The sequence below is a fragment of the Drosophila mojavensis genome, unplaced genomic scaffold (assembly GCF_018153725.1).
Source record: "Drosophila mojavensis isolate 15081-1352.22 unplaced genomic scaffold, ASM1815372v1 contig_82, whole genome shotgun sequence".
Taxonomy (NCBI): domain Eukaryota; kingdom Metazoa; phylum Arthropoda; class Insecta; order Diptera; family Drosophilidae; genus Drosophila; species Drosophila mojavensis.
The window spans coordinates 548313-570290 of NW_025318908.1; the positions used below are offsets into that span (position 1 = coordinate 548313).

A 21978-nucleotide genomic window follows, 5' to 3' on the forward strand; every position below is an offset into this window, starting at 1 on the left:
TATCGTTAGAAACCTTTAAATTTCGATATATTAAATATCGTATTCAGTTGGCGATTATCGAAGTTCATTTAAATAATTTGTTTATTTGCAGTAGGATTTATAGTTTATAGTTTAAAATTCTCTAGCGATAAACGCTCAGCATCCTTATTTATCTGCACCACGCTATCTTCAGAAATGATGCGAACCACATCTGCATCCAAGTCGTCACCCGGGCTGTCGTCCAGCACGCACAAGAGTCCATCATTATCAATGTAAGGAAAAAAGAATTCCGGCTTATCCCATTTGGAGCGATCGCCGATGACACAGTGCGACTCGTTAGCCATGTGCTCAGCCAAGAGCTCAAACTCATCAAATTGCAAATCACAGCAAACACAACGCAATAGGCAGAGCTGCCGTCGCACATAGTTTACAACTTTGATTTTCTGATAGAAGTTTAAGGAGCTGGTGACGGCCTCAAAGTCCAGATGATGTGCCTCGATCATGTGCTGCTTCAGTATACCAAACTGACTTTCCTGATGAGCACAGTAGAGACACTTGATGACATGAGGCTCGCCATCAGCTGCCCAGTCGGACCAATCTGAGTCGCAGTCTCCATCCGAGTCCTGGCGCGCAAAGTGCTTGTCAAAGTCCACACTGGCATTGTCTGCAGATGCGCCAGACTTGCGCGCCTCTCGCGGCTTTTTGCGCGACACAGGCCTTGAGGTCGAGCGATTGTAGTTGATCAGAAAGAATTTGTCGTACTCACGCCGATTGGGATTTATCCGCTTGTGGCCCTTTTTGCGCATATGCTCCTTCAGCGTGGGCCTATCCTGGGGACAACCGAAACTTTAGGTAAAGCAATGAATACTATAATGCTGCTAAGTCTACCTTGAATATCTTTTCACAGTACAGACACAATAGTTTGTTTAGATTGTCCTCCAACTGGTCGAGCAACTCGTCCACATAGACCAAGTTTTCTGGCTTGCCAACAAGCAGAAAGTGCTTGTCGAACAAATGTTCCAGGTAGTCAGCGCGCAATCCTTTAATTACCGTACGACAGAAAAGGCATTCCTTGCTAAAGCTACGATCCGTTAGCTCAAATTGATGTTGCTCTAGTGCAGCAGCTAGCCGCTGGTCCTGTAATTGCTTGCGTAACTCAAAGTCCTGCGGCAGGATATCACAGAGTAGATAATATTTCTCGTTCTTGGAGTAGCTTCCATCTGGCAGCTGATCCAGAAACATTGTCGTGCAGTACTGTTCGAACTCATGTGCTAGATATTAGTAATGATTAAAGTGTCATTTATTAATAAGATTACGAATAAATTTACTTTGGAACTCCTTCTGCCAGTATTGAAGATAGTCCTCTAGGAGCGCTATGTCCTCCACATCTGCTATGACCAGACGATGCTCGAGGTACAGGTGTGCCAAGCAGTCGTCTTTATCACCAGGGAATATAAACACTTTGTCACATTTTAAGCACCTTATGGCTGTGTTCCTTGTAGCTTTTAGTTGAGAATTTTCTTTAACTAATGTGCCAATTCCACGTTCTTCGACTTGCTCCATTTGGTAACCCAAACAAAACTAGAGATGTAGAAATATTAATCGAGAATTTTTTAAAATTTGACTTGAAAGCTCGATAGTATCTATCGATATGATTATTCATTATTCTGGTTCATCCCAGTAAAAAACTGAAGATGGTCAAACTAGACTCTATCACTAACCAGAGAACACATAGACCGGACAAGTAGTGTAAAGCGTTTTGCACACTTTTTTTCGGGAGTTATCTCCCAGACACTTCGTATTTGCTCGGCTCTTCACTTTTTGGGTTCGAGCTACGAAAACATACGAAAGCACAATCATTTCGCTTCATGCGCTCGACCGAGATGGTCAACTGTTGAACAAAGGATCCATCTGCGCTGAATGTTTCCCTTGCTCTCTCTCTCTCACGATGCTCTCTGCTCTCTCAAATATGTATATGTATGTATGCATGTGAGCACAAGCAGCGCTCACAAATTGAAATTTCTTCGCAGCGAGAGCCCATGCCTACCCTTATGTGTGAAGAGTATACCGAACTTTTCAAACCGTTTGCCATGCGTTTTCGTTATTATTTGTGGGAAGGGTATGAAGGCGTTGGTGCGCATAATGAAAATGTTTTCGCGACGAGCATGCACACACACACTGTCCCTTGCTACATGTACTATGTACTGCATGTGAGCACAAGTACGCTAACGAAAATTGAAATTTCTTCGCAGCGAGAACCCATGCCTTCCCTTCTGAGTGAAGAGTATTCCGAACTCTTCAAGCCGTTTGCCATGCGTTTTCGTTATTATTTGTGGGAAGAGTATGAAAGCGTTGGTGCGCATAATGAAAATGTTTTCGCGACGAGCATGCACACACACACTTACAGTATGCTACATGTACTATGAGCATTTGTATGCCTGTGTGCGAAGCTCTTGCTGCCTGTAGCAATTTTAAATCCCAGCATTTGCATTTGGTCGATCTTGTGAAGTGCTCACATACATATGTATGTATGTATGTATATACATTTGATTGTGTGTACGCATGGGAGGCGCTGCTCACAATTTTGGGATATAACTTGTAGAAGCACTTGTATGCCTGTGTGCCTTTACATGTGCGTGTGTGTATGTGTTTGTATGTATGCATGGGAGATGAACATTGGCGTGTGCCTCCCTCAACTTAGAATGGTGTGAACGATTTTGGGCTTTGATTGAAGAGGCGCGCTTATGTTTAAGTACCTGTTTTGATTCAATGATCGTGGGTTTACCTATCAGAATGAATGTTTTTTAAAAATGTGGTACCTGATTAATTCCAATGGGCAAAATGGGATGTGTTTTTTTAACCCTTGCACTTGTGCATACATATGTAGGTCAATTTGACACCTTTTTAAAAAGATGAATACGTAAATACAGGTCAAATTGATAATTTTTACAAAAATTTGGATTAATCAGGTACCACATTTTTAAAAAACATTCATTCTGATAGGTAAACCCACGATAATTGAATCAAAACAGGTACTTAAACATAAGCGCGCCTCTTCAATCAAAGCCCAAAATCGTTCACACCATTCTAAGTTGAGGGAGGCACACGCCAATGTTCATCTCCCATGCATACATACAAACACATACACACACGCACATGTAAAGGCACACAGGCATACAAGTGCTTCTACAAGTTATATCCCAAAATTGTGAGCAGCGCCTCCCATGCGTACACACAATCAAATGTATATACATACATACATACATATGTATGTGAGCACTTCACAAGATCGACCAAATGCAAATGCTGGGATTTAAAATTGCTACAGGCAGCAAGAGCTTCGCACACAGGCATACAAATGCTCATAGTACATGTAGCATACTGTAAGTGTGTGTGTGCATGCTCGTCGCGAAAACATTTTCATTATGCGCACCAACGCTTTCATACTCTTCCCACAAATAATAACGAAAACGCATGGCAAACGGCTTGAAGAGTTCGGAATACTCTTCACTCAGAAGGGAAGGCATGGGTTCTCGCTGCGAAGAAATTTCAATTTTCGTTAGCGTACTTGTGCTCACATGCAGTACATAGTACATGTAGCAAGGGACAGTGTGTGTGTGCATGCTCGTCGCGAAAACATTTTCATTATGCGCACCAACGCCTTCATACCCTTCCCACAAATAATAACGAAAACGCATGGCAAACGGTTTGAAAAGTTCGGTATACTCTTCACACATAAGGGTAGGCATGGGCTCTCGCTGCGAAGAAATTTCAATTTGTGAGCGCTGCTTGTGCTCACATGCATACATACATATACATATTTGAGAGAGCAGAGAGCATCGTGAGAGAGAGAGAGCAAGGGAAACATTCAGCGCAGATGGATCCTTTGTTCAACAGTTGACCATCTCGGTCGAGCGCATGAAGCGAAATGATTGTGCTTTCGTATGTTTTCGTAGCTCGAACCCAAAAAGTGAAGAGCCGAGCAAATACGAAGTGTCTGGGAGATAACTCCCGAAAAAAAGTGTGCAAAACGCTTTACACTACTTGTCCGGTCTATGTGTTCTCTGGTTAGTGACTCTATACTTATGCGCCAAAATACCAAAAGTAATTTTGTTGAAAAGCAGAAAATAAATGATTTATATATTTACTTGGACGTTAATACTAACAATATGTACAATCAATAATATCATTGTCGTTTTCACTTAATGAATTTTTATTATTTCTTATTATTAATTTTTAACACTACTAGATATAAATTGATGACCACTGTTATATATCGATAGTCTATGCGAAAAAAAAATCTGATAGTGATTGGAACTAGTTCGATACTCAACTACTCAACTCAATCAACACGTGCGTTGCTCGGCCATTTTCCTTAACCTGCCGCCACGTGCGGACGTATTCTTGCATCGCACGTATTGTATCAGAAGTATAATTAATTAAAATGACTGACGTTGGTAAGTGACCATAAATAAAAAACACCAATTAAAGTGCTCAAATATGTAATACGTAATTTCAGATTCTCGCAAAAAAAAGAAGAAAATCAAGGAAGAGCCACAAGATGGACAAGACATTGGAACTCTGCAGAAACAGAACCAATTTCAAATAAAACCATCGTCGAAAATAGCCGAGTTGGACACTTCCCAGTGGCCTCTACTGCTCAAAAACTTTGATAAGTTGAACATACGCTCGAATCACTATACTCCGCTAGCACATGGCTCTTCGCCGCTCAATCGTGATATCAAAGAGTACATCAAAACCGGCTTCATTAATCTCGATAAGCCCTCAAATCCCAGTTCGCACGAGGTGGTCGCATGGATTAAGAAAATATTGAAAGTTGAGAAAACCGGGCACTCGGGTACATTGGATCCGAAGGTTACAGGTAAGTTAAATCGTGCCGACTAAAATTGTGATAATGTTGGCTTTTCGATATTTCGTTCCTATCTAACGCGCGATACTTTTTCAATCCAACCTAAAAATCGTTACTGACGCACGTGCCTACGCATATTTTCTAACACAGGCTGCTTGATTGTCTGCATTGACCGCGCCACACGTCTTGTCAAGTCGCAACAAAGTGCCGGCAAAGAGTATGTTGCTATTTTTAAACTTCACGGTCCCGTTGAGTCGGTGGCCAAGGTACGTCAGGGCTTGGAGAAATTGCGTGGTGCGCTTTTCCAGCGCCCGCCCCTCATCTCTGCTGTGAAGCGTCAACTACGTGTGCGCACAGTCTACGACAGCAAATTGCTGGACTACGACGAAACACGTAATATGGGTAAGTCAACAAAATACAGCACTCTTTACTCTCCAAATGCAGCCAGTGCGTCACCGTCTGGCTTAAGACAGAGGCGCACAGTGCTAAAAATGCAATGGAACACAGCATAATTACAGTATTTGCTCTAGCGAATGCACAGTCATATTGGTAACACAGTCTGTTGTTTTTGTCTCTATACTTACGTGTTTAGGTGTTTTTTGGGTTAGCTGCGAAGCCGGTTCCTACATACGTACCATGTGCGTCCATCTGGGTCTAGTTCTTGGCGTAGGTGGCCAGATGTTGGAGCTGCGTCGTGTTCGCTCCGGCATACAGTCCGAGCGGGATGGCATGGTAACCATGCATGACGTACTCGATGCCATGTGGCTCTACGAGAATCACAAGGACGAGTCTATGCTGCGTCGCGTGATCAAGCCACTGGAGGGCTTGCTAATCAACCACAAACGCATCATCATGAAGGACAGTTCGGTATGTTGCACAGTATTATGAGATTTGTAAGCTATACCCCAAGATATTAAGCCGGCAGTCGTTCGTATTTTAACCAGCGGCGACTGTGACTATGACTGGGAACAGAAATGCCGCTGATGTGTGTATGTTGGTGTTGCGCCCACCATGCGTATCTGACAAAGTAATTTTCAGACGACATATTCTATATATATTAAAACTAGCAAATATATAGTTCGTACATAATTATTTTTAATTTCCATCAGGTCAATGCTGTTTGCTACGGTGCCAAAATTATGTTGCCTGGCGTCCTGCGCTATGAGGATGGCATTGAAATAGAACAGGAGATCGTCATCTGCACCACAAAGGGCGAGGCAATTTGCCTCGCCATTGCAATGATGACCACAGCAACTATGTCCTCGTGCGATCATGGCGTCGTTGCAAAGATCAAGCGTGTGATCATGGAGCGTGACACATATCCGCGCAAGTGGGGACTGGGACCTAAGGCTTCGGCCAAGAAGGCGCTCATTGCTGCTGGCAAACTGGATAAGTTTGGCAGACCCAATGAAAACACACCAAAAGAATGGCTAACAGGCTTTGTGGACTACAATGCCAAGAAGCCAGCCGCAGCTGTCGCCCCGCAAGCTGCAACGCCTTCAAATGGCTCCAATGAGATCAGCAAGGTTTGCAGAAATGCATGAATTATATATAATCGAATTTGAATCTAAAAAAGAATTTCCGTATGCAGCGCAAACATAGCACATCTAGTGCAGAGGAAGGGGCAGTTGACGCCACACCCGCAACTACAGAAAAGAAGAAGAAGAAAAAGAAGCATAAGGGAGAAGAAGAGGCGCCGGCTGCGGAAGAGTCCACTGCTGAAGTACCTGTTGAGAAGGAGAAGAAGAAAAAGAAGAAGAAAGATAAGGATAGAGACAGAGAAGATCAGGAATAGGATACAATAATTTCTATTAATCTAGGCATTAGGCATTAATCCTCTACAATTTCGAGAGCATTTTCATAGCTTTTAAGGTTAAAGTTTTAGACCGCCTCTTGCTCATGTGAGCTGTACAAATGCAAATTTTCAAGCATTTATAAGTGACATTCGCAATGCAATAAATTGTATTTTATTGTAAATCTTTATGAATATATAATTTTATTCTGTTCACTTTTTAGATTTTTAGGTAGAAAGTGCATTAGCTTTAAACTTAAAAGGTGAGTTTTGAATGATGATTGCAAATTTATAAAAAATGTTCAAATGCTTTGCCCCTATCTGAAAAATAAGAGAAACTTCTCATGTTGAATGCGAGATCGGTCTTACTGAATTGAAAAGAAAAACATTTGGGGAATGGCTTTATAAAATGATAAAAATATTTCAATCTTATTAATCAGCTTAGTAACATTTTTTTGTATATATATTTTGCAGAACTTAATCCGAAAGATTGTCTTGCTAAGCAAACGAGTCTAAGAAACTCCTAAAATGAAAAGGTAAATGCAATTATGATTAAAATTTAACAAATAATCTTGAGATATTGATGAGCTTCAAGCTTTCGCCCCTATCTGAAAACTAAGAGAAACTTCCAATGTTGAATGCGTGATTGGTCTTACTGAAATGAAACTAACAAAATCCTAAAATATTTATATTATATTTGTGCCTAACGAGCATTTATTATATTTTGCAGAGAATTCTTTGGGAATATTCTTCACGAGATTTATTATATTCATAAGGTAAGCAATATGTCAAGGGAATATTGAACAATACTTAGCTTTAATCTTTGCATGATGAGCTTCAAGCTTTCGCCCCTATCTGAAAATTAAGAGAAACTTCCAATGTTGAATGCGTGATTGGTCTTACTGAAACGCACATTTCTTAAATCAATATACATAGTTTAATTGTGAATCCAATTTTAATCAAAATTTCAATTCATTTTATTACAGGTGTTCTACGGCTGTTGTAAATACACAAAATATTGGTGACGTGCTTATTAAAGGTTAGTATCCATTAAAGTTGGCATAATTTAAATTGATCCTTCAATGATGAGCTTCAAGCTTTCGCCCCTATCTGAAAACTAAGAGAAACTTCCAATGTTGAATGCGTGATTGGTCTTACTGAAACGCACATTTCTTAAATCAATATACAAAGTTTAATTGTGAATCCAATTTTAATCAAAATTTCAATTCATTTTTTTATAGGTGTTCTACGGCTGTTGTAAATACACAAAATATTGGTGATGTGCTTATTAAAGGTTAGTATCCATTAAAGTTCGCATAATTTAAATTGATCCTTCAATGATGAGCTTCAAGCTTTCGCCCCTATCTGAAAACTAAGAGAAACTTCCAATGTTGAATGCGTGATTGGTCTTACTGAAATGAAACTAACAAAATCTTAAAATATTTATATTATATATGTGCCTAACGAGCATTTATTATATTTTGCAGATAATTCTTTGGGAATATTCTTCACGAGATTTATTATATTCATAAGGTAAGCAATATGTCAAGGGAATATTGAATAATACTTAGCTTTAATCTTTGCATGATGAGCTTCAAGCTTTCGCCCCTATCTGAAAACTAAGAGAAACTTCCAATGTTGAATGCGTGATTGGTCTTACTGAAATTAAACTAAACTGAATATCTTAAAATTTAACATATATTTGTGCTTAACGAGCCTTTCATTATATTTTGCAGTCATATCTTGGAAAGTATTTTTCGAATCAATTATATGATAAGGTAAGCATTTAATATAAATGTATCAATGGAAACATTTAATAATATTTATATTTGATTTCTACATGATGAGCTTCAAGCTTTCGCCCCTATCTGAAAATAAAGAGAAACTTCCAATGTTGAATGCGTGATTGGTCTTACTGAAAATAATTTTTAAATAATATATCAAAACCCATTTATAAAACTAAGCTAATAAACTGTGAATTTACATTGCAGGCTTACTACGGAGCTAATCTTCGAAACGCTTTGACTTGTAAAGGTAAAAATCTTTTGTATTTAAAGTAGCTTAGAGTTTGTTTGTATACTGATGAGAACGGAAATCTGAATTTGTTATGATTCACAAATACCGCAACAACCCAATCCTCAAAAATAGGTCCTACTGAACTAAAACTCTAATTAGGTATTTTAAAAATGTAATGCAATTATTTTACTATTATATATTTCCTTTAATTTTCAGAATTTTGATGGATCCCTCGCATTTGCGGTAATTACAAGGTGGGTCTATTCACAATGCTGACTTCATAAAGCATATACCTTTAAAATGATGAAAAAGGAAATATGAACATGTGATATGATACACAAATACCGCAACAACACAATCCTCAAAAATAGGTCCTACTGAACTGTATTTTCAAATTGAATTATCTAAATCAATCAACTTTGAATTAACTGTTTAATTTTTTCTGTTCATTTACAGGTACAGTACGTGACGCTTTGTGTTACCTAATTTTCTTGTATTAATATTCATAAAATAAAAGTAAACGTTACAATTATAAATAAAGTCTTTTAGTGGCGCACACTTCGTGACAACGCCTAACCTTAAATCATTTAAATAAAACGGAATCTGCAGGGTTGCCACCGTCGCCTATCAAACGATAATGTGTTGAGGTTTGCTGACGTGGAATCACCTTGAGCAAGCTCGTTATGAGTAGTTAGGTAGAGTGCTTTAATTATATAAGTCAACACTAAACATGTATTTTATACTCTGACGCTTGAATCAAATGGAAAGATACAGGAGTGCTCACGGAATTCAGATAAACTGAAACATTTAGAGTCGGTTAGTAATTAGTTTTGTGGCTCTCAACAGCTTTTATGCAGCTTCGAATATCACTTGTGTTCAAGTTTTTGGCGCTCAGCAACCCTGCGTTTCATTCCACGTAGCTGCCTGTTTTGCTCTGTTATCGGTCTCCATATTGAAATTCATCATGCAGTCGTCGATATATGTATGCGAAATGTGTATGTATACATATATGTATTAGTTCGTATGTGGTGCGCTTTTAAGTACGTCAGCAGCGAGTGGCGCAAGTAATTGCGCGTTTAGGTGAAAAAAGTTTGAGATATCAGAGTGCCCCTTTGAATTCGGACAGAAGGAAGTATAGTAGTGCTCGGTGTGTGCACAGGTCTGTGCAGGTAAGTGTCTTACTTTCTATTTCGATATCAGTTTTACTTGGCAGGACCCTTTCGGCTAGTCTACATTTTCTCTTCGGACTTTTACCGTTCATTTGTATGTGTGACAAAGAGTTGTCGGTGGTTTAAATTCTTACGCATCCGATCGGCAAAACCGTATACGTGAATTCGTACGGCCGCGACGCCATCTTGGATTTTATTTTGAGGTTATCGATTTATTTAATACGCATTACGGAATGTAGTTTTTTGTTTGCAAGCTAAGCAATCTTGTGTCCTTTGAGGAATATAATAGCAATAATCAAATTGAAAATTTCACTAACAAAATTTTAATAACAGTAGACATTTAAAGTTATAAATTCTATTAAAAAGTAGAAAAGATCGCAATTCTTAAATTTATTCTATTGTGTAGAGTTAATAAATTATAGGTGATTCTGAAACTAATGCGTTAAGTAATAATTCGTAAGGTAATAATAATATTAATTAATATCTGTTGGTTTTAAATTTGATATCTCTTGCTTCGCTTTTTCCTCTTTAACCAAAATAAAACGGTTATCGGCGACCACGTGCGTACGCACACAGCTTTACATATGTACATTGCAGAAATACACTTACGATATGTACGTACATACATACATAGGTACATCTGCACGTGTATGACATAAGAATACTACTGTTGTGCCATTCCATTGCATTTCGTTGGAACGACTGAAAACGGGTCCACACACAGACACTGGCCTACGCTCACACACAGCTACACTGACTCATACACATACACAGAAGCCAGTCGTCGCAGGGCCCGTGCAGAGGCAGAGCTGTTTGTGATCGTAAAATTTATACACGCGTTCTTCTTGAATTGGAATCAAAGTTTAATTAATTGAAAATGTCATTTCATTGTGCACATGCGTAATGTCAACGAAAATTCGACTATGTTGGCATTAGCTGAAACCCGGAATTAGTGCAACAGCAAAGTGAGAAAATGTTGTAGCTGCCTCTGCCTCTGCTGTTGCTTTGTTGTGTTGTGGGTGTGTGTGTGTGCTTATGCGAGCGGAATCTGTTGTGTGCGAGGCTTATTCAAAGGCGTTCAGATAACTAGGCCAATTCCTGTGACCGTTCTGTGCGGCATTTGCCGTTTAATTTGTGTGGCTTAAATGAGGTGTGTATTCCCTTTTGCGAATGTGCAAATGACATGTGGACATGTCATATGTTTTTGTGAGGCTCGATAACTTGATATTCTATAAGATATGTATGTATTGAACAGATTAAAGTTGCGGAGCAATTCCTTTTTGATGTCTGGGCATATGAAATTAAATTGATAATAGTGTTGTGTATAGCTGATGACTTTTAATTACATTTTCGTGCGTCAGGTGATTCCTGTGTGTATCTGTAAGCGCACCAGTGCTGCCTGTTTCGATTACCGAAAAAGTGCTGCCCAGCTTTTAATGAAAGTGCCGTCGTCGGGTTATCACAAATATATGCGCCGATATATCTTGACGTACTCAGTCCACATTTTATACAGTAGTTGAATTTATTTAAGGAGATACTAGGGGGCCCCTACCCTAGTAAAGCTTTTATTAATAACAATTCATTGAATGGATTACGTTTTCGTATTATAATAGACGCGGCGATAGGGAAAATCGTATCTTTAAATAATGTACAAAATATGTCGAATGAAGGCTTATAATTATTTATTTATTTTTAGGATGATACAGGAACTGCCGCGTATTGTCCTCAAAGGCAACGATTTGAGAAAATTTCTCTATCTGAAACACAAATATCCAGTTTCGCAGGAGTTTCTGCACAGCAACTGGCCTAATGCAAAGCGATTCATTATCTACGCTCTAAATCCGCGCTGCGTGCTCCGCACTTACGCATGGCGCAAGCGCAATCACAGGGTCGTGATCATACGCCGGGTCCGTCTGCTTCTCTTCGACCCACGACTGAAGCGCATGATCAAACGACGAAAAGCTAATTTCAAGCAATGGTCGTCGAACATGGTACGATATTACAAGAAAATGGGGCATGTGAAGGAGTACGAGGAGACGGAGCTGTATGGCGAGGAGCTGTCCAAGCAAATGAAGCAGCAATTGGAGCTGCTGAAGAGCGGCAAACGTGGTCTATCACTGATCGAAGATGCGAATAAAAACGTTGAGCTCCGCCAAGAGCAGCCAGAGGACAATATGCAGGAGGACATAGAGAAAGAGAGGGCGGAGCCAAGTCATCAGCAGGCAGAAGAGGATAAGCTGGAAGAGCAACATATAGAAGATGAGTCAGCAAAATTATTAGCAATAATCGAAGGGACATTAAAAAGATCTGAAATATCTAAAGAAAAGCCAGCTCGCCGACCTACAGCTGAAAATGAGTTGCTGGAGCCAGCTGCTGTGTCGCCCACAAGCAAAGCCGACAAGCGGCTTGAACCTTCCACAGAAAAGGCGTCGGACAGCAAATTTTTGGACATGCTAATGAATAAAGTGCGTGTGAAGACCTTTGCCAAAGAGTTGAATTTCTCCAGCTCCGATAATGAACTGCATGGTCCAAGCGATAAGCCCGCCGATGAGGGAACAGCCGACTTTAGATTTAACGACGAGGCGAGTGAAGACTTCGTCGAATTCGATGACAGCGCTCATCAGCCGGGCATGCTGCTCACTCCACTGGTGCCACAGAGCTGCAAAACGGTCGATGGCAACGGGGCCTTCGTCAGCGATGCGCTGGAAGCGTATATGAAGAAGAATAATCTGCGCGATACTCGCTCGGCAGATCGTGAGCTGCTCGAGCCCATGTACCAGGATGGGCGTGTCACGGCGCACAGTGTGCCGCCGCATATGGATATGCCGGCGGTGCCGGACAGCTTACAGAAGCTGCGCACTGTTGCCGAACGCCGCCACTATCTGCAGCGCTCCAAGAACCAAAAAATGGCCATCATCAATAACGAGGCGAACATCTACCGCGAGTTGCAGCGCAAGCAGCGCCAGCGAAAGGTGAAAATCGCCGCCATGCAGCAGCTGCAGTCGCCCATCACTCAAATGCCCTTCACCCGGCAGGGCTGGCAGGCGGCCAGCTACGTGTCCACGGAGACGGATAAGTATTACTACCAGGTCATCCGCATTGATGGCGAGATGGTGCGTCTGCCTGGCAGCCAGGGAAACAATGCGCGCCGCGAAAAGCAGCCGCATCGCAACGCGCTCACTGCGCAGGAGTTGGCCACGCTGCAGTGTAGCAGCCGGTGCGTGGACGCGGCTCTGCGCAATGAGCTGAAAGTGATCCCCACGCGCCAGTGTCAGCTGAAAGGCAAACTGCAGAAGCTCAATCAGTATCCATTGCCAGCCGTATTCAGGCCCTGCCCGCTCTCACAGAAGCCATATCAGAAGCCGCTAGACGACGACACGGCCGCCCTCTTGCTAGCCGGCGGGAGCATGGCCGTGGTCAGCATGCCCACCGTGCATCTGGACGTGAAGCCGCAGCTGGGTCGACCATTGAATGAGATCGCCAAGCGGTATTTGCAGTACATTCTGCCGCACCATGACATCACGCGCGAGTGGGCCGAGTTCAGCGTGTCCACACTGCAGGAATCGCCCAACAGCATGCGGGAGGCAGAGGCACAGGCCGCCGTCCAGTCCACAAATGTCGGCAGGCGCAAGAGCTTTACATTTGTGATTCCCTATATGAACGATCGCAATCACATTCTAGTGCGCCGCGTTGTCGATCGCTCCGAGAAGCTGGACGAGAGCTTTAGTGCTTCTCAACCGCCGGAGAAGCTGCGCGACTTAGAGTTTCGCAAACTGCTGCCCGAAAATGCAGATGCGATTGCGTTGGACTGTGCGGACATGGTCAATGATATGATCAACACCGTAGCCATCAGCTGCAGCGAGAACTCGTTCATCAGCGTTGATGTCGATGCGGTACGTGGCCTCCCTCTGGATGTAAGCCCCATTAAGGAGGAGTCTGCTGGTGCCGCCAATTCGGATGCGGCTGAAGGCGACGCCCACACCAAGACGGGGCTTAAATCCTCCCAAGTCACCAGCAAGCCACGCCCCAACAAACAGCAGCGCTTAGCCAAAGAGCTGCGCCGCCTCAATGCCACCATAATCGATGCGGCCGCCATAGCCAAGGATGGTAAGTCTATGCTCTGAACCATTGCTAAGATGGTAGTAGATCTTTAGATACGTCACACTTCTTAATTCTACTTAATGTGATTCGCACATATTATCTACATATGTAAATATGTATATTAATATTCTGTCAGCCTCTCGAGGCTTGAAATAGTTATTTTTAATCAGCAATTGATTGATGAATGATAAATATTCGAATAGTGTAAATATACTATTCCCGATCGCATTGCAAGTAGTATCGATAACCAAGATGGTCTTATCGATATTGTTGCAAGGGACAATTAGGCGTTCTTCAAGTGACAAACATACACACATATATCCATATGTACATACATACATACATACATATATCATAAGTAACCAGCAGCACTCTGGTCAATGCCAGCAGTCAGTGATTGGAGAATTTAAATTTTTTGACTAAAATAATTGCCTATAAATTTAAATTCGAATACGAAAAAGGATTATTATAGGACACATTCTGCTCATTAAAATAAATTCATTATTCATTAGCTTTATGAACAGCATATAGAAACATCAGCTAAAATCGATTGCCTTTATCGATAACTGTAATTTACATTTAATGCAAATTCCCCTTTGTAGCAAATAAACCGTGCAGCAAGGATTACTGTCAACTGGGCTGTGTCTGCGAGAGCGTGGGTGGGGATCTGGCCCCTCGGGAGCATTGCGGGCGTGCGGACTGCGTGTTGGAATGCAGCTGCACGGGCGCCGAGCTAACGCGCATTATGCGCGTGGAGACTGACGTGAGTATTAAAAGTATTTGGACATCCGTTTCGTGTAACCAACTGTCGCTCATCTGCAGGGACGCGGTCTCTCGAACGAAGATGCTTTCAACTTGCGTCGCAAGGCAACGGCGCGTCTGGCCAAAATGGAAAAGGACTTCACCTCGACGCTGGTCCTGACCGACAACGAGACGCTGCTCATCAACGAGACGCAGTGTGACAAGAAGCGTCGATGCACTAAGGCGCCCAAGCGCTACGAGGACTTCGACGACTCCATCGAGGATGATGAGGGGTCACTGCGTCCCAGCAAGTTTGCAAAGCGCGATATTAATCTGAAATGCACGCGCGGAAGCACCGAGAGCGTTCCCATGTCGCTTAGTGAGCCGTGCTCAATAAAGGACACGGACTTTGAGCAGCTGAAGCATTGTCAGGTTGCGCTGCGCCGCCTGCCCGATGTCGCCAACTTGGCTACCTTCTGCATGACCCATCAGCTATACAAATGTTTCTGCGGCGGACTGGCGGTCGACGGCAAGCCGGTTGTAATAGAGAAGGAGAAAGACGACCTGCCCATACCTCATTATGTTCCCGAACTGGCGACTCGCGCTCACTACAGCTTCGAGCGGCCGCCCGATGAGTCAAATAAGAAACGGCGCAAAGAGAAGGCAAAGACCCAACCTCAGAAGCTGCCACCGCTTGTGCTGAAGTTGCCACAGTCGCAAAAGCAGACGTCGCCGGTACTAAAGCAGCCACAGCTACAGAAGGAGCAGCAGCAGCCACTGCCACAAAAGCAGCCAAATCAGCAACAGCAGCCCCTGCCACAGAAGCAACAGCAGCAGTCACAGAAGCAGAAACATCAGCAGCCACTGCCACAGAAACAGGTGATGCCACAGAAGCAGCAGCAGACACCACCATCTAAACAAGCATCGCCGCCAAAACAACAGCAAACAGCAAAGCAAATAACGCCCCAGAAGCAACTGGGCAAGGACGGTGCTACCATTAGGCTGCAGCCAGTTAAACTGCTACCCAAGCCAGCGCCTGTTTTGAAAGTGGAAGTGCCACCTGTGCCAGCCGTGGTAGTGGTGCCTCAACGTCCCGCCGAGCTAGATATCATCTTCAGCTACTATCGCTCGCGGCCCAATTTGTGTCGCCGTGTGGTATCCGTGCCCAGGAACTGCTATTTGCGTTTGAACAGACGCCGTGCGGATCGCATTCGCGTGGAGGCAACACGAGCTGAGACTCCGAAAGCACAGGCGCTGCTTGATCAGCGTGTGGCCAGCGCCGTTAGCTACTATCGCTCTGAGCTTGAGCAACAGCGCCGCTTGGCGAAATCGGCTCAGACTGCAGAGCTAACAGTAATTGAGGTGGCCGATGATTCGGATCAGAGTGAAGCGGAGTCTATGGCAAGCAAACGCAGCGCCAAGGAGGAAGCGAACGTGGAAGAACCGGAGGTCAAGCGAAGGAAGCTACAAGCAGAGGAAACAGGGCCAGCAGAACAAACAGCCAAGCAGACAGAGCCGCAGGAAGTACAGCCCGCACCCAAGCTGGACATTCAAATGCCCAAGATATCAGCTTGCTATTCGCTGAATGCCAACGCCTTAGATGTTGCCGTGGGCAGCAATGAGATGCCCATGGCTATGGCTATCAATGAAGACAGTCCGAGTGTGGACTCTGTCTCGTTCCGTGCTTCTTACAACGAAGTCATCAAGAAGATGAACACCCATGTGAGCAAGAAAATGCAGGACATCGATCTGGCGCTGCAGCGCGAGAGCAAAATAATCCCAGCTCCGAACGAGGAGATATTGTGCATCATCAAGTGGGCCAACTTCCTGGCCGCCTTCCAGTCCAACTATGTGTTCATCTGGGATGTGCAAATGAAGAACCACAGCTTCCTGGCGGCTACGATAACAAACATGATGCCAGCCATCTGTGGCGCCATTGCCGTGGTCAACACGCACTTCGCTCCCGACCGCAACAGCTTGCCCCTGATGGCGCGCATGCTGCTCGAGGGCAAACGAAACGATAACACGAGTCGCCTGGCTGTGGTGATGCAGGGCAGGCAGCAGTACTGGCTGGTAAAGGGCTTCCTGCGCTACATGGAGGGCAACGCGTGCACCAAGCCAACGCCGCAGACACATCCCGTACTGACAAAGAAGATAAATGTCCTCTGCACTCTGATGGTGAAGCAGCGCATTAGGGAGCAGCAACGTCATCAGCGGCCAGCAGCGACTGCTCTAGGGGCGGCGGCGAGTGTTGTTAGCACTAAAGCAGCACCGCTTGTAGCAGCCAGCTCCAAGTCTGTAACTGCAGCTCCAGCTCCTGCTCCGCCTCCAGTTGCACCTGCACAGAGCGCGCCGTCTGCTGCTGCATCCACATCCCGCTCAGTATTAGGTTCCCCTGCAGTTGTTGCGCCTACCCCCGTCCCTACATCCGCATGGGGGGGCAAGGCATCTGCCGACAGCAAGGAACCCTCACTTATTTGCAGCAACATCGAGTTCCGTAAAGTCATGCAAGCGGATATTCCAGACCTGCAGATTCCGGAGCCACACACGCACGATCATCGCTGGCTAGTGCTTAATTTGTATGATGACTTCTCGCATATCTTTGTGCCTGCCTTCAAGGACATGATCTCATTGGATCGCATACACAATGTGGCCCGCGTCGCACATGACACCAATAAGATGGTGAAGCTGCAGTTCTTCCAGGACGCCCCCTATGATGCCTTCATAACGCCGTCTTCGAAGCGGGTCATCTACTTCGGACCGCTGCCCCTGGACACGCCGCCTCCTGTGCTAGTGCTGCTGCAAAGTGTGGATGGCAAGATGATGCTGCGCGAGGTCTACCAGCGGAATCACAACATTCCGGTGCAACGTGAAAAGCGTACCATGGCCTTCTGGCTGCTTCAGATCAATGGCCAAGTGCACTTCAATATTGATTTGCCAGCTGGGGTGGAGTCCTCGCCAGCGTTGAACACGTTGGAGCAGGCAGCTGTAGGTGCAGAGGCAGCAGATACTGATGATGATGATGATTGCGTGATCGTCATCAACGACGATGACGAGGATAAACCAGTGGACGAGGTGGCGCAGCCAAATGCGACGGCACAGGAGGCGCCCACATCCGCACCGCTCATCAACTTCACTATTCAGGCGTTGCCCCACGGCGACGGCGGCAGCGGCAGCAGCGGCAGCAGCAGCCTGCACATAACAGCAGCTGTTCCCCAAACAGGGGCCATGGTCAAGGAAATCAATAGCAATCTTCTAGCCGGCGCGTTCATGCCCTTCATTTCGAACGTGCCCGCGGTGTGCGGCACAGTGCCAGTTACACAATTCCTAACACCACAGGTGCAGCTCACCCAGACGTCGGCGCCGTCGCCATCAGCCGTGGCCAGCAGCGAGCTTAATGCACAGCCGCCGCCAGCCAAAATAAACCGCATCTCAGTGCAGCGGTGTACCCCGACAGCGGCAACCAGTGCAGCAAGTGCCGGCAAGGATCCGATGGCACCCAAGGTCAATAACACGCTGCAGCAGCTGTTGAGCAACAACACCAATGGCAACATTAAAATGGGCAACTCCACAGCCGGCTTAACAATCACCAAGATGAGGACCAAGGATAAAGCCGCTCCACTGCCTGCCGCCGAGCCCATCAAAATTGGCGCCAAACGCAAGATCCAAGAACTGCCAGCGGGTGCGGCAGCTTCCTCTGGAATGCCCAAGCAGACATATGCCAGCAGCAATTTGCCGCATCTGACGCGTGCTCCACAACCGAAGTCGGCGGTCAAGACAACTCAGTCCACAGGGCTTAAGACTTTGGCACCGAAGCCACCCAGTGCTGTGGAGCCACAGAAGCACTTGCTGAATGCCAAAGAGAAGAATGGATTTCTGGTGGCCAAGAACTTGCCTCGTTTCAGAGCCAAGCTAGTGGACAGCAAGCTTATGGTCAAGCTGCCAGATGAGGGCCTCTACTCGTTCAAAACTGGCCACGCCGCCAGCGACTATCTCAACCGGTAGCTATTCCGACGCATAGACTCTTGTCGACTATTGTAGCTAATATTGTGTTTCATTTTTCAATTGCAGATATTTGTCCCGTGAATTGAGCCTGAAGGGTTCTTTGCCAGGCGATTGGAAGTTTTTGCCATTTGAAAATAAAAGTCACAATCAAAAAGACCCGCTTGCAGCTCCCATTGTCATCGAAGATTGAAAGGGTGGCCAGGAAAGTCACTTCTAAAAAAAAAAAGAAAAAAAGAATATTGTAGAAAAATACCCGCGCAGCAGATAGAATAAGAATAACTCATATTTAATGAATATATAATTAAGTTGTTAATGTATCCTTAATTCTGAATTGAAGGAAACTTATTTTTTATTCAGTTAACAAACAAAAGAACCATCGAGCTAGAAAGAAGGAGAGAGGAGAGCACAAAAATAAACAAGTTATAAAACCTCATGCCCACTTTTTCGTTTTACTCGGCCTCACGTTTTGTTCCAGTTCCATTTCGTTCTGGCGGAACAGGAACAGCTGTTCACGGCGTTCTGTTTGTGTTGTGCGGTTGATAGCCTGTGTTGTGGGTGCGCAGTGCGCAGTCAGGGAATGCAAATCGAAAAGTAAATACGCGTATGCTTGTGCGGCATTTAGTGTCAGCAAATATATAAGTGCAAAATCAAAAAAGCTTCCCCGAAAGCCTGATAAACCGTCAAGAACCAAAGAAACACAAATTCGCAACAACTACCAATCAAGGCCAGCTAAGAATGCGCGAATCTCTTTGCATACGTACATATGTATGTATATAAACACATGCATACATACGTACATACGTGATAGTGATGAACTATTCAGTAGTTCCATGCTAATAAATAATTTTGGATGTATGAACTGAATTTCGTGCTAATTATATTCGTATTCTGTGAATGATGTTTCTTAAAAGCGGATTCGTGAAATACACAGGGGACATTGTTAAACACAAAGTAATTCCGACTGCTTAAATGCATAGGGATTTTGAGAACAAATTCAATCAAATGTAACAGAAATAGTTGAAACCAAACCAAATAAGATCGTATTTGTAATATTGTGTTTCGGCCTAAAGATACATAATCGCTCACCTCTAAGTACAAACTCACAGACACCTGCACCCTTGTAAATATACATATACCTATACATATATACATATGTATGAGAATACCAGTAAACAATTTTCCCCGACACACGCGAACTTTTGCCAACGACAGCACATCGAGTAATACCATTCTTATATTTTCTTTTCAGTCATTGAGCGTTATTCGGGCCTAGCACACGTCGAACAGATCGGAGGAAGAGCATTAGGCACCACACGAATAGTAAAATGGGTGTCACCGAATCGAACGAATCGCAGGAGGATCGCGTGGGCTATGTGCGCATTCAGGATATTCCACAGTTGAATCAGGAACATTGTCGAATGCGCGATCCGCAGCGTGTGGAACGGATTATCAACGAGTTTGTCTGCGGGGGACCGGAACGAATGCAGATAGTATCCGACTTTGATTACACGATCACGAAGCAGCGCACGGATGACGGCGTTGCTGTGCCCTCGAGCTTTGGCATCTTCAACTCGTGCAAGTCCCTGCCGGACAACTTCAAAGAGGAGATAGACAAGCTCTTTCACAAGTACCATCCCATCGAGATTGATCCGCATATGCCGATACCCGACAAGGTGCAGTACATGATTGAGTGGTGGACGCAGTCGGGCAAACTGGCCAGTGGCTTCGCCTTCGATCTGGCCGAATTGGATCAAATGGCTGGCCAATTTAAGCATGCGCTACGTGACGGAACGCATGAGCTTTTCGAAGCACTGCAGCGTCTGCAAATTCCGGTTCTCGTCTTCTCCGCCGGCCTGGGCAACTCGGTGGTGTCGCTGATGCAGCAGGCGAACATCATGCAGCCGAATGTAAAGGTCGTTTCGAACTTTCTGCGCTTTCGGGATGGCCTACTGGACGGCTTTCAGGAGCCGATGATTCACATTTTCAACAAGAACGAAACTGTGCTCGAGGGCGGTGAATATTACGAGTTGGTACATACGCGTGATCATATTATTGTCATGGGGGATTCCCTGGGCGACGCGGACATGGCGGCCGGCGTGCCAGCGTCCTCGCACATTCTAAGGATTGGCTTCCTCTTCCACCACGTAGAGGCCAACATGGAGAAGTACATGAACGCCTTCGACATTGTGCTCGTCGACGATCAAACCATGAGTGTGCCTCAAGCTCTGCTCGCGCTCATCGACAACCGTCATCAAATGCGTCACCCACACGCAAGCAATGGAACAGCTTCTATACAAGCTTTGCCGAATGCTGCACTGTGAAATGGATATTCGATTGCTTTCCTATGGGTAATTTGGATTTGACGGTTATTAGTGAGAATACAGAACAGAATCAGAAGCTACTAATTAGACAGTTTAGGCTTAAAAGGTCCCTCATCCGATTCGAAAAAAATTGTAACATGTAAAAATAAAATTGATATTTTATTATCAGTTTTTCAGAGTTTGGTAATTGCTCTCTATATGTATGTACGTGGATTTACATACAAATAGACTAATTCATTTGTATCTAAAACTCATTCCAATTTTATTATCAGGCTCTCTAAAATTCAGTTAAGTCTTTATAACTTATGGATGCATATATAGTATATATTTGCACACATTTGATTTTGTTTATTTAAGCTAAAATTAGCGTCTTACCTAGTAATTTTACAAAAATTGTACTTGAGTAGACATGGAAATAAATACCAGACTATACCGATTCGCATATTTCGCTGTTTACATCAATTCTGGAGGCCGGTGAGTGTATACAGAGGTCGCTATGCCAGGAAAAATGATTTTGATATACATATTTACTTTTCTGGTTGACGCGAACTTCCGATGTTTTTATCAGTTGCAACTTGCAAGTTCCCAGCTGTTGTATTTACGTTTCATCAGCTGATCTTCTGTTACGGCAGCTACTCGAATATATCATATTTACTTATGGGGATATAAAATCAATGAGACGGGGTAGAAATAAAAATAAACTATGGAATGTGAGACGCTTATTTATCAAAATATTTGTATACAAATAATATACATATATATTATTGTTTTGGCACATATTCAATATTTTGATGATGGAACATAAATATTTTGGAACATATGTAAACGCTTACGACAAAAATATATAAACAAATTACATTATTTTACATTATACTACAAGTTTTCTTTTAAATTCATACTTTTTTTTTTTTTTAAATATATGTGCTGAATGATCAACTATATATAAAGGTTGCTTGATATTTCTTTCATAACACTATTATAAAA

General features: G+C 43.8%; 4 protein-coding genes and 8 non-coding genes across 18 annotated transcripts; 11 read left to right on the forward strand and 1 right to left on the reverse strand.

Moving 5' to 3' along the window:
• Positions 1 to 63: 63 nt before the first annotated feature.
• Positions 64 to 4184, reverse strand: LOC6581126 (zinc finger protein 277). Of its 2 annotated transcripts, none has more exons than XM_002006848.3 (4): positions 4146 to 4184; positions 1308 to 1560; positions 868 to 1250; positions 64 to 809 (listed from the first exon to the last, which is right to left on the reverse strand). In XM_002006848.3, the coding sequence occupies exons 1-4, from the start codon at positions 4167 to 4169 to the stop codon at positions 105 to 107; spliced, it is 1365 nt and encodes a 454-aa protein (XP_002006884.2). In that variant the 5' UTR covers positions 4170 to 4184; the 3' UTR covers positions 64 to 104. The 2 variants fall into 2 exon arrangements, with proteins under 2 accessions (XP_002006884.2, XP_015020105.1); XM_015164619.3 differs by having other exon boundaries at positions 649 to 804.
• Positions 4185 to 4327: 143 nt separating this feature from the next.
• Positions 4328 to 6826, forward strand: LOC6581127 (H/ACA ribonucleoprotein complex subunit 4). The gene is made up of 6 exons (XM_002006849.4): positions 4328 to 4436; positions 4499 to 4861; positions 5000 to 5251; positions 5442 to 5716; positions 5959 to 6375; positions 6441 to 6826. Exons 1-6 carry the CDS (start codon positions 4424 to 4426, stop codon positions 6642 to 6644), a joined length of 1524 nt encoding a protein of 507 aa, XP_002006885.1. The 5' UTR covers positions 4328 to 4423; the 3' UTR covers positions 6645 to 6826.
• LOC6581128 lies at positions 5752 to 5893 on the forward strand. The gene has a single exon (XR_047681.1). It is a non-coding gene; the product is annotated as a small nucleolar RNA snoR639/H1 (small nucleolar RNA).
• A 104-nt stretch (positions 6827 to 6930) lies between the features above and the next one.
• On the forward strand, positions 6931 to 7022 carry LOC6581129. The gene has a single exon (XR_047682.2). It is a non-coding gene; the product is annotated as a small nucleolar RNA Me28S-Gm1083 (small nucleolar RNA).
• A 196-nt stretch (positions 7023 to 7218) lies between these two features.
• LOC6581130 lies at positions 7219 to 7309 on the forward strand. Its single transcript, XR_047683.2, has one exon. It is a non-coding gene; the product is annotated as a small nucleolar RNA Me28S-Gm1083 (small nucleolar RNA).
• A 152-nt stretch (positions 7310 to 7461) lies between these two features.
• LOC6581131 lies at positions 7462 to 7556 on the forward strand. The gene has a single exon (XR_047684.2). It is a non-coding gene; the product is annotated as a small nucleolar RNA Me28S-Gm1083 (small nucleolar RNA).
• Positions 7557 to 7717: 161 nt separating this feature from the next.
• On the forward strand, positions 7718 to 7811 carry LOC122757826. The gene has a single exon (XR_006357992.1). It is a non-coding gene; the product is annotated as a small nucleolar RNA Me28S-Gm1083 (small nucleolar RNA).
• A 161-nt stretch (positions 7812 to 7972) lies between these two features.
• LOC6581132 lies at positions 7973 to 8066 on the forward strand. Its single transcript, XR_047685.2, has one exon. It is a non-coding gene; the product is annotated as a small nucleolar RNA Me28S-Gm1083 (small nucleolar RNA).
• Positions 8067 to 8215: 149 nt separating this feature from the next.
• On the forward strand, positions 8216 to 8313 carry LOC6581133. Its single transcript, XR_047686.3, has one exon. It is a non-coding gene; the product is annotated as a small nucleolar RNA Me28S-Gm1083 (small nucleolar RNA).
• A 162-nt stretch (positions 8314 to 8475) lies between these two features.
• On the forward strand, positions 8476 to 8569 carry LOC6581134. The gene has a single exon (XR_047687.2). It is a non-coding gene; the product is annotated as a small nucleolar RNA Me28S-Gm1083 (small nucleolar RNA).
• A 1104-nt stretch (positions 8570 to 9673) lies between these two features.
• LOC6581135 lies at positions 9674 to 19106 on the forward strand. 3 transcript variants are annotated; one of them, XM_032730737.2, is made up of 5 exons: positions 9674 to 9826; positions 11523 to 13933; positions 14530 to 14690; positions 14750 to 18669; positions 18740 to 19106. In XM_032730737.2, exons 2-5 carry the CDS (start codon positions 11524 to 11526, stop codon positions 18861 to 18863), a joined length of 6615 nt encoding a protein of 2204 aa, XP_032586628.1. In that variant the 5' UTR covers positions 9674 to 9826; position 11523; the 3' UTR covers positions 18864 to 19106. The 3 variants fall into 3 exon arrangements, with proteins under 3 accessions (XP_032586628.1, XP_032586627.1, XP_032586629.1); XM_032730736.2 differs by lacking the exon at positions 9674 to 9826 and adding an exon at positions 10586 to 10976; XM_032730738.2 differs by lacking the exon at positions 9674 to 9826 and adding an exon at positions 10586 to 10791.
• A 69-nt stretch (positions 19107 to 19175) lies between these two features.
• Positions 19176 to 21436, forward strand: LOC6581136 (7-methylguanosine phosphate-specific 5'-nucleotidase). 4 transcript variants are annotated; one of them, XM_015164622.3, is made up of 2 exons: positions 19176 to 19264; positions 19923 to 21436. In XM_015164622.3, the coding sequence occupies exon 2, from the start codon at positions 19999 to 20001 to the stop codon at positions 20992 to 20994; it is 996 nt and encodes a 331-aa protein (XP_015020108.1). In that variant the 5' UTR covers positions 19176 to 19264; positions 19923 to 19998; the 3' UTR covers positions 20995 to 21436. The 4 variants fall into 4 exon arrangements, with proteins under 4 accessions (XP_015020108.1, XP_015020106.1, XP_015020107.1 ...); XM_015164620.3 differs by having other exon boundaries at positions 19206 to 19438; XM_015164621.3 differs by lacking the exon at positions 19176 to 19264 and adding an exon at positions 19535 to 19624.
• Positions 21437 to 21978: the final 542 nt, after the last annotated feature.

Excerpts from the sequence above, each read along its gene's own strand:
- LOC6581126 (XM_002006848.3), bottom strand. The coding sequence starts at position 4,169 with ATGATATTATTGATTGTACATATT. Across the intron at positions 1,561-4,145 it reads TATTATTGATTGTACATATT|TTTTGTTTGGGTTACCAAAT; the intron begins GTTAGTATTAAC and ends CTACATCTCTAG. Across the intron at positions 1,251-1,307 it reads CTGGCAGAAGGAGTTCCAAA|CACATGAGTTCGAACAGTAC; the intron begins GTAAATTTATTC and ends ACTAATATCTAG.
- LOC6581127 (XM_002006849.4), top strand. Across the intron at positions 4,862-4,999 it reads ATTGGATCCGAAGGTTACAG|GCTGCTTGATTGTCTGCATT; the intron begins GTAAGTTAAATC and ends TTTCTAACACAG. Across the intron at positions 5,717-5,958 it reads TCATCATGAAGGACAGTTCG|GTCAATGCTGTTTGCTACGG; the intron begins GTATGTTGCACA and ends AATTTCCATCAG.
- LOC6581135 (XM_032730736.2), top strand. Across the intron at positions 14,691-14,749 it reads TTATGCGCGTGGAGACTGAC|GGACGCGGTCTCTCGAACGA; the intron begins GTGAGTATTAAA and ends GCTCATCTGCAG. Across the intron at positions 18,670-18,739 it reads GCCAGCGACTATCTCAACCG|ATATTTGTCCCGTGAATTGA; the intron begins GTAGCTATTCCG and ends TTTCAATTGCAG.
- LOC6581136 (XM_015164622.3), top strand. The coding sequence starts at position 19,999 with ATGGGTGTCACCGAATCGAACGAATCGCAGGAGGATCGCGTGGGCTAT.